Consider the following 10,397-nt stretch of genomic DNA (forward strand, 5'->3'; position numbering starts at 1 on the left):
TGCATCTTGGAATTGAATAAAGTCCAAACAAGGGTGTTCTTTGTTTCAAATTGATATTTCTGTAGAAGGCAGATAAGTACTCCTAAATCTGAGGTTGCATCGATCTATGTGCCAATCAGTTATTCAGGAGTTATTCCTGAGCGAAGGTAGAGCCAGGACCACAGGAATTTTTTTTACCAGGCTTGTGGGGGATAGAGAACAAAAAAAAAAGCTTTCAAAATTTAAAATAACTTAGCACTCATTCTCTAAAGACAGCAGTAAGGTTTAAATTGTAGAGCATCCTCAAGTCTCGGGAAAACATTGAGACATCAGGCTGTGAGAAAAGCATTGGGTCTTAAGAGACTATTAGAGGTGGCACTAAACGTCCTTGAGGAAAAAGATCCTAATGCTGGTGCCATGAGGGCCCAGTCGCCCTCAGGCATGAACAGGTGTTTCACTGAATTATCTCTGTGATTCTAACAGGTGTAGTTCTATACACACACACACACACCTTACTCCCAACATTTTTGTGTGTGTGTCAGCCAATGTACAACTTAGGGATGGACTGAAAACTATCTGAAAACCCAGAGTTGCAGCTTTCCTCATCACCTTCCTTGCAAGATACTACAGCCAAAACAGGTCTGGAGTGTTTCTCAGTCCATCTGTATGACGCCCGATACCAAAATGAGGGGAATAAAATAAAATATATTCAGGTAATATAAATTTTGATGCCCCGCCGTACCTCAGATGTTAAGTTGTACACATTAACAAGTGCGGTCTAAACACCTGCTAAGGGTAAGTTTCAATTTGGTCTGACTTTGTTTTGCCACATGCTGCCTGATCTTGAGGGGTAGGTCTGAAGTCGTTTGACTTCTGGATCAAACACCTGGATCAAAAGATTGCATGTTCTCCTCAGCAGCCATCACTGGCCTGTTATTCACCCATCCATTTAAATCAGGTATGTAGGGACAGGGAAACGCCTAAAATCAGCAGGATAGTGGTTCCTGAGGGCCAAGGTTCCCACTCCTCAGATCTAATGAAGTAGTACTGTGATCAGCAGTCAATTCAAGATATTTACAGCTGACACATCTATGTCTGCATGAAATACAAGATCAGGCATCAGCGCTCACTAAAACAAACTGGTAGGGAAATCTAGAACACTTCTGGTCTCACTTGTGTAAAAAGAATTTCAAATGACAGAAACATAAATCCAGCTTTTAAGCTTAGCAGTGAAATAAAAACATGGTGACAAAGTGGTGCAATCAAAGTTCAGTGTTTTATTTCAATAGTTTTTTTTTTTCCCTTTAAAATTTTATTAACAAAAATAGAAGCTTTGAGTCATCTTTGAAAAGCCAGCAAGCCCGACAGAAACTGGGATGAGTAAACTTAGACAGCTCAGGTTTTGGTTTCAGAGGGACTGTACAGTCAATCTATATACAGAACATCCAACTGGATAGCCTACATACACAGGCTTCTAAAGGCATTCCATCAAATAGATATATAAAAAACAGAAAAGAAAAAAAAGTCAGACAGCAATATGAAATAAATAAAGCTGGAACTCTTGACTAATTAGAAGATGGTATTTTTGAACAGAATTAAGCCAATCTTAAACTAAGCTGACAGTCACCTTTTGGCTGGTCTTCATGGCACAACAATAAATCTTAGTAAATAGTTTAGTGTTTTTCTTCATTATTTTAGATCTGAAAAATGTCAGGCATTGCCCATATTTCCTCAAAAAAAAAAAAAAAAAAAAAAAAAAAAAAAAAGGCTCAACTGGCAAAGATTCTGCTGCAACATGCAGTTGTGAAATACTTGGGTAATGAATTGGGGGGATGGGGCCGTGTCAATCAAGAAATGACCGAATGCTGGCAACGGAGGAAAGTGATGTGCAGAAACAAGACCGATGTAAAGGCAAGATTTGGAATTCAAACAAACATTCTACACCGGGTACTGAGAATAAAGGGTACCATAACACTCCAGCAGAGGGGGGCTGGGTTCTTAAATACGCATCCCAGCCGCCTACGCACAACTAAAGGGGACGTTCGACCAGCACAGCAGTTGTAGCAATTCACATTGTTGTGTTCATGGTGGGCTTTGTAGTAGCAACAAGTTTGAAGAGTTTTCATTGGGGGGGGAAACAGAACAAATATTGACTGACCATTAGTATATTCTGCCTGCAAGACCACTGACTCGGATCAACCCTTGGCCGTCCAGACGGCTCGTCACTCAGAAGCTCATGTGCAAACAACAAAAAGAAAAAAAACAGCAAAAAATAATAATAATCCACCTGCTCTATTCAAGCATGACCAACTCAAACAGTGTTTTTCCTCCGTGTAGTCCCCTTCAGTTCAGTGTTCGAGTATGGGGGGGCCCCTTTCTGCCCCTCAGGAGCGTTTGAGCTGTGCCAGCCGCTGCAGCAGCTGCAGCTGCTTGGCCTTCAGCTGCTTCCTCTCCTGAGTCTTCTGCTTCTCTGCGGCGTGGAGCTGCTGCAGGTACTCGGTGGCTCGTGTCAGGATGGCCACCTTGGGCGTCTTGGGGCAGTCCGCCAGCCCCGGGATCTCGTCCCGCAGCGACAGGAAGCGCGAGCGCAGGTCGTTGCGCCGCTTGCGTTCCAGGAAGTTGTGCGCCCTGCGCTTGTCCGTGTCCTCGCAGTCCGAGGACTGCGGGCTTGACAGGTGGGAGGGGGGCTTCGACGGCGAGCTTTGGTGGGAGGAGGAAGAGGAGGAGCTCGGCGGAGACGAAGGCGACGAGGTAGGAGAAAACGCGCTGAGGTCGGGGGACTCGGATCTCGCTCCGACCACTGTGGTCTGAGACTTCCTGGTGTCCAAGTTCAAAGGGGCGTGGCCGGGCCGGGGCTGGTTGTGGAGAGAGTTCTGGTGCAGCTGGGCCACGGGAGCGTCCTGGCGAACCTTCTTCCGGGCTGGCTCGGGAGCTGCGGGGAGAGTGTCGGGGGAGGGGGCGGCGTAGTTGTGCTGCTGCTGATGGATGGAGATGTGGAAACGCTTGGTGCCCGGGTCGTGGGGGTCTGCTCGCACCGTTATGGTCACCGGTTTGCGGGTGGCGACCAGTCGACGGGGTTTACGCTGCTGCTTGTGGTCCACGGTCACCACATCAATCTCCTCTTCATCCTCATTGTTTTCATCTTCGTCATCTAAAGATAAAAAAAAAAAAAATGTCAAAGAATGCAAATGAAAAGAGAGATAACACTCAGCAACCTGTAGTCACATTTTCTCTTGACTTTACCGCCTCTATCCAATTAAACTGATGTACAAATGATCTTCACATAACCCCAGGAACCTGCCTCATGCCACACACAGACACACACACCGTAGAACAGACCGACTCAGAACCAGCACCCCTTTTGATCCGGCCCCCTCATTTAAAACTCCGTCACTCAATTCATGTGTTGAGGGTGAGGATGAGGCAGGTAGAAGGGGTTGAGGTGGGTCAAGTTATAAGCTTGTTAAAACAAGCTGGCCATGTTCAACTGGCCATGAAACCCTTTCCCACAATGTCTCCTAGAGTGGAAACCAAAGTTTTTAATTTCTTATTAACTTGACTCCTACAAAATCGTCAGTCAATCTGAAGGGGTGGGGGGAGTATAGATTTCTTCTACCTCAACAAAGAGACAAAAGATGATTCCTCTATAGAACTAAAGCACCCCTGTAACGGATACTTCCTACTCTTCACCAGCAGATAAACTCCCCTAAAATCTGCGGAGACACACCTCTAGCCTCATCCTGGGGAATTCCACGGGGCGAGCCGACCTCCTAAGAGGCTAATCCAGCTCTATTCAAAGCCCTGGCTGGCTCGGCTCACACACACACACACACACACACACACACAGAGTTGAGAGCAGAAACACACACACACACACACACACACACACACACACACACACACACACACACACAGCTGCAGCCTGTTGAGTGCAGGAATCCAGCAACAAGCTCCCTTTGTGACATTCCACACACCATTACACACGGCCCAGACCCCAACTGATCACATGGCAGTCTACATACCAGAGTCAGTCACACAGGCTCTAACAAGGGGGACCTTCGGGAAAGGCAGAACTTAAATGAAGGAAACATTTAGTGTTACCCAAGTAGGCATGGGTTGTTTCTCTGCGCCAAGAGGCTTTTCAAAGTTCTGGTCTCATAAAAGCTGCCCGTTTGCATCACATTGTACCACAGTAAGTGGTGGAGAGACTGGAGTTGTCTCCCACTACGGTACAGTTTCACACACTTGTTGCGGCAAACTGCCGGTCAGCTGGCTGGTTGAACAACTTCTACACTTTTTTGCATACGAGACTGGCAAATTACAACCTGAACTAAACACAGACGGTCATTGTTTGAAAAGTAAACAAAAGCCATGTGTCCCTCTTATTGAGGCAATGCTGTTTAAATGTTACAGCGAGCAAGCTAAGAGAGCATGCATCTCCAAGCAGTGGACGGCAGGCTGGTGAACAGAGCAACCAGCAGACGGGTTTATTATTCTGCACAACACACACCTGAAACCTACCACTAAATAAAGCAAGCTGGTACCACACAGATGCACCAATCAACTAGACCAGTGGTCCTAAAACTTTTATTGGTGGGCCCCTCTGTGATTTAAAGGAGTTTTGCACCCCCAGCCAACCAACCAATCTTTGACTACTGAACAAAAAAAAAAGCCAAAACATAAACTGCTGTCTTCTTGAAATGACAAAACCACCGCTTTTTAAGGGCAACTGTTTTAAGTTTAACTGTCTATTTTACTGTGTAATACAATTCAACATTGCCATCAATATATATATTTTAATAACTTCTCAAAATTGGTCATTTATCTAGTCCATTTCTACCATGCCCCCCTCTCCCTGCAATTACACTAAGCTCTCCCTAGGGGGCGCACTCGCCACTTAGGGAACCACTGAAGTAGCTATATCAGAATTGGCCAATTTGCCCTGTGATCAGCAGGTCATTAATTGTTTTTCCTATCCACTAATTGTGTCAAATTTAAGTTTTCTGTCAAACAATGAACCCACACTGCTTCTTTTGGGTACAACCCTCGTTCAGGTTAAATAAAAAGCTGATAAGTTTATATGGATATATGCTTTAAAGAACAAAAAAAAAAAAATAAAAAAAATAAAAAAAAAAACATGGTCTTGTAATTCATTTGGTTTGGGATTCAAAACTAGTATCATCTAAAAACCTGCAGCATATCGTTTTATCCTTTATTAGTTATAGTCTTTAGAGCTTCAAAGATGGCAGGAAATTGATAAACCGACCAGATACTTCATACTTTTCTTATAAAATAAAGATGACTAACTTAATTTATATAACCAAAATAAACAAAATGCTGAGCATGGCAGTAAACTATAAACAAATTGGTGGAGGGGAAAATTAACAAAAATATGGCCTAGGAAAAACACAAGATTAAACATGATAAAACAAAAAAAAAAAAAGTGTATTACTACTGCAATATTCAATGCATTATTGAATTTTAGGAGCTTATGTTCCTTTTGTTTGACATTTTTATTCAAATACTGTGTTGTTGCTTGTCAAGGTTACCCTACATCCTGAATCTCATACATGCCCCCTGCCAAGACACAAGTATAAGAGTTCCTCTTCTAGAGTTCCCCTTTCTTGTTGCCTAAAGGGGAATTAACAAGGCACTTGCTGTTTAAAAAAAAAAAAAAAAAAAAACTCCAGAGAAAACTGAGCCAAATAGAAGTTGGGAGGGCATCATTGTTATAATTCAGTCTGGAGGAGCAGCGGGGAGAGGGAGCAGCTGGCCTGCTGGATCACTGCCAAGCAGCAGATGTTTCAATGGGTGTGTCACTTTTTGGCTCCAAGCATGTGTTGCATGCACCAAGGTAACGCACTGCGGTCTGGAGCCACTGCTGCTGACACCTCAGGTCCAGTCAGCCCCTTTTAACCCAAATCATTCAATAATAAAAAAAATAATAATAACCACCATACTGGGGACCAATCGTGCTACACTGACCTGAGGAGTCCGTGTGCGACTCTGAACCGGACGACACCTGCCTCTTGCACCCTGCGGGCAGCGGGAAAGTCAGCACAGCGGTCGGGTCCACGCAGTCCGCAGCCAAGCCGCCCGCGGCCCCCGCGTCGGCGGCGGCCCCCTGCGCCCTCCCCGGCGACGAGACGCCGCTTCCGGCGCCGAGGCGGGGACGCTCCCCCACCACCCGCTCCAGCTGCTGGCCGGCCGAGAAGCAGCTCCACATGCAGTCCTGGATGATGATGGAGCTCAGGTTGCCGAAGGAGTCGCCGCTGGTCGCCAGCTTGCAGGGCAGCTCTTGCGGATGCTGCTGCTGCTGCTGCTGCTGGTGGTTATGGTCGTCGTCCTGCCCCAGGAACTGAGACACCCACTCCAGCTTGTCCCCCAGGGAAGGACACAGCAGCCCGACCTTGCCCGACCCCTCCGCCGGCAGCCGGATGGGGGACATGGGCGGGGTCGGCACCAGCTCGAATTTCTTCCATATGTCCTCGCTGGGCGCCGTGGACTTGAAGAAGTCCTCGTCCGGGTCGTGGTCGTCGTAGAAGTAGTGCTGGTAGTGGTCCAGGTGGTCCATTTCCCAGCTTTCATAGCGAGGCGCCGCGGAGCTAATGCCCGGCATTGGAGGCAGACGGGCGGGGCGAGGTGAGGGGGTTAGGGGCGTGAATCACTCGGTCTGTGGAGACACACGCAGCTGAATCAGAACTGGGTAATTCATTTATCTATCTATTAGAAATACTCAAGACAGGCATTTTTAATCAATTATACCCTAAAAATGCCCCCCCCCCCAAAAAATAAAAAAAATTTTTTTAATTCGTTAATTAACATATTAAGCATATAATTATTATTTTATTCACATCAAGCCAGAAGATAAATCATTTTTATTATGTAAAAAAAAGTTTTAAATATTTACATAATTTTCCTATTAAATAGTTATTGATTTATAGTTATAAAGTTAAAACCAGCGAGAAGTTTCGCAGCGCTGCTTCCATTACATAACAGAGCTCGGCAGGCTTCTGTGACCCAGAGCGGCAACAGGGGAGGGGGGGTCAGTGGGTTCAGCACAAAATAGACTGATTAGGTTAGATTGGAGTAGATTAAGTGGCTGGCAGGTAAAAGGTAGTCTCGGCTGCCTGCCTGCCTACCTGCCTGGGAAATCTTGTGGGAGCCATGTGTAAAGTAGTTTATCAGGCTCCTCCCGGGTGATAACGCTTATCAAGCTTTAAGAATGCGCAGCTGCGACTGAAGCCCCATCAGTTAATTAGAGAGCGGGCGCGCGCAAGGGGAGAGCTGATCAAACCTTTAAACTTCGCTGCTTTATTAGGATGCTTCCATAAAAAAAAAAAAGAAAAAAATAAGAAAGACACATCCATGCATATGTGTTTGTCGTTATTCTGTGAAGAAAAAACAAATAACTGCATTTCAGGAGTTTACCTGCGGTTGCAATTGAATAACCTGTCCGCGTCTTCATAGATCCGCCGTGCGTATAATTAAAGAGTCCAAAAGCCCGCAGCGACGCAGCCTCCCCTACCCTTTCCTCCCCTTTAAATAAGAGCGCTCCCCGCGTCGAAGCGCTTTTTTTCTTTTTTTATTTGGCGTCCTTCTGGTTCCTTTCTCCTTCCGGAGGGCAAGCCCCCTTCAGCGAGGCTTGGGGGTCGGTCCGCTCGGTTCGCGCTCCCGCCGCTCGAGTGGCCGGCTGCGCTTCGGCTGCGGTCACTTTCTTCGCAGACTGCTGCACTAATGTGATCCGCTGCGAGGGGTGGTGGCGGGGGGGATATGCATAAAGAGGGCGGGGCCGTAGTAAGCGGAGCCACGCCTGCCGTTTAAAGGTGCAGCCCGTTAAAAAAACACAAGGTTACGTGACGCTCCTTTCATAAGCTCCCGCCGCTTTTGCAATCTAGTTTTTCTTTTTTTTATTATTATTATTAAAGTCTCAGTAGGAGCCTTTGTGTATGTGTGCGCGCGAAAATGTCTGTGAATTCACACGACCTGGAGGAAATCACCCTGCAGCCTAAAGAAGCTGTGAGCATATATGCTATTATTTTTAAATAGAAGCTATAAAAAGGCGTTTTAGTAAGAAGTTTATTCCTAAAACAGGACATAAACAGAAAGGCACGCAGTAAAATGTTGCACTGAACAGACAAAATCACCACATCTATCTATCTATCTATCTATCTATCTATCTATCTATCTATCTATCTATCTATCTATCTATCTATCTATCTATCTATCTATCTATCTATCTATCTTAAAGCATTTCCATTTCAGGAAGGATATCCATTACAGTGTCTCCGGTGATTTCTGGGTCTTCCCTGGGTCCCCGCCCAGGGGGATGGGGGGTGCCGAGAAACCTCCAAAGGGAGGATTACAGAGCTCCTTACTGGCTGAATCCAGCCACTCCAGGAAGCTCATCTCAGTGGCTTGAATCTATCTGGTTCTTTCGATCCTGGTCCATTAACCTATTTATCAGACCATCTTCTCCCCCTATGAGCCCCATATATACGGTACTTGGAAGAAAATATCCACCTCCTTTCAAATTTCTTCAATGTCTTTTTTTTCTCTGTTTGTCACTCATAAATGTTTCAGATTAAACCTGTTTTTAAATCACAGAAAGATAATTTAAGCAAATACACATTCTTCAATTCCTGATTTCATCTATGAAAGAAAAATGTTATCCACACTAACTAGGTCCCATGTGAAAATAAATAAATAAAAAAATAAAAATCACTCTTGTTAAATCATGAATTAACTGTGATGATCAGATTTTTATTTATTTTTTAACTTAACCAACCACGCCCAGGCCCCTAGAATGGACAAATTACTTCAGCAGGACCTGTGCGACAACACAAAGTAGGCTAAAGGATCTTGAGAAGCAGCAGATGCTACATTTTTAACGTGACCAAAGACAGAAAGAAATCTGAACGGAGAAAACAACTGTTGTTGAAGCCACAAGTTAAACACCGTCTATGGCTGCCGATGTGGAGGGACATGTCAGTGCATACGGGGCGGTGAGTGTGTTGTTATCAAAACAGGCAAGGGGGGGGGGGGGGAGTGAGAATCTTAGCAAAACTGCAAACCATCTACATTAAGAAAACGGTCCGTTACATGAGATTGGCCTTTTACTGAAACATCTAGCAGCCATCGTCTACCCTACAGCTAGCTCTCCGGGAACGGGGAGGATAAGGGTTTGTTACGTGGATGTTGCTTCCACCCTATAGGGCGAGACGAGCAGCTGATGTGGGCCTGCCTGTGTGGGAAGAAGGCTTGGCGGTCGCGTCGGTGTCATGCAGACATATGGACGCAGGATCTGGTGTCACACATGCGTCTCGTGGTCCCTGTAATCAATATCAAGCCTATGATGGGAAGCCCCCCCCCCCACCCCCTCTAAAGAGCGTCAATATAGAAGCAACGCTCTACCTCATCCTCCTTTATGTGTGTGTGTGTGTGTGTGTGTGTGTGTGTGTGTGTGAGTGCTTCTTAACAGCTGCACACACACACACGCTGACAACTGCTGATGCCTGTTTTTCTTGCCACATGAAACCAACTCCCTGGTGTCTTTCTGGAGCCGTGTGAGACGGTGGTGCACAATCTCCGGGATGATGGCTGGGTTAACCCCCCCCCCCCCCCCGCCCCATCTTCTGAAGATGCAAACGCCGTGAAATACTCTTCCGTCGGTTTGGTACTCGCGTCCAACTTTCCCTCTCCTTTCTCCCAAACTGTGCCGCTCACCTTCAGAGTGCCTCCTTTCCTCTCAAGTCCACCCCGATCAAAAAGGATCCTGACCCCACATGATCCGGGGAGACTCGAGGCGGCTGTATCCTCTGCATCCGAAGCAAAGCCGGAGAACAAATAGTCTGGTGAAAAGGAGTCTCTCCTCTCAGACTCTTGCAGCTTTTCATCTCGTCTCTCGCAGGCCCGTTTGCCTTGTTTTGCCCTTTGAATCGCCTAATCCGCTCAGTTTCTTTGAATTAATCATCAAAAGGTGAGTAAGTGTGAGAGGGTGCTCGCTTCAAATGCACATAGACGTATCTCCCTATAGATAAAGTAAGTGATGTGACATAGATGGGTGGGGGGGGTCCCTTGTGGGTTTATTTATTTCACCCACATACAATAATGCACTTGTCTTGTGATAAACAACATTTAATTGATGCGTACATGTGAACATCATCTGGAAGGATGCTCGTTCTACCAGGGAGGTGTTGTGATGAGGATCACAGAGCGTAATTCACAGTTATTCCCTGTTGGTTTGGCGAGCCTGATTAGTATCAAAACGCGGTACATGCTGCACACACCAGCAGCTCCGGTTTATTGCACTAAAGGAAACTCGCATACGCCGCGCGGATGGGAAACGGGGAGTTCCTTCAGACATTATCACTCCTGAGGTATCAATTAAGTTATGATTCGCAATATGAAGGATCATG

At 46.0% G+C, this 10,397-nt stretch overlaps 1 protein-coding gene across 1 annotated transcript; it reads right to left on the reverse strand.

Annotated features, from left to right (window-relative positions):
• Nucleotides 1-1,715: 1,715 nt before the first annotated feature.
• Nucleotides 1,716-7,728, reverse strand: myclb (MYCL proto-oncogene, bHLH transcription factor b). The gene is made up of 3 exons (XM_036144934.1): nt 7,411-7,728; nt 5,965-6,652; nt 1,716-3,130 (listed from the first exon to the last, which is right to left on the reverse strand). Exons 2-3 carry the CDS (start codon nt 6,596-6,598, stop codon nt 2,364-2,366), a joined length of 1,401 nt encoding a protein of 466 aa, XP_036000827.1. The 5' UTR covers nt 6,599-6,652; nt 7,411-7,728; the 3' UTR covers nt 1,716-2,363.
• Between the last annotated feature and the right edge of the window lie 2,669 nt (nt 7,729-10,397).

The sequence above is a fragment of the Fundulus heteroclitus genome, chromosome 13 (genome assembly GCF_011125445.2).
Source record: "Fundulus heteroclitus isolate FHET01 chromosome 13, MU-UCD_Fhet_4.1, whole genome shotgun sequence".
Classification (NCBI taxonomy): domain Eukaryota; kingdom Metazoa; phylum Chordata; class Actinopteri; order Cyprinodontiformes; family Fundulidae; genus Fundulus; species Fundulus heteroclitus.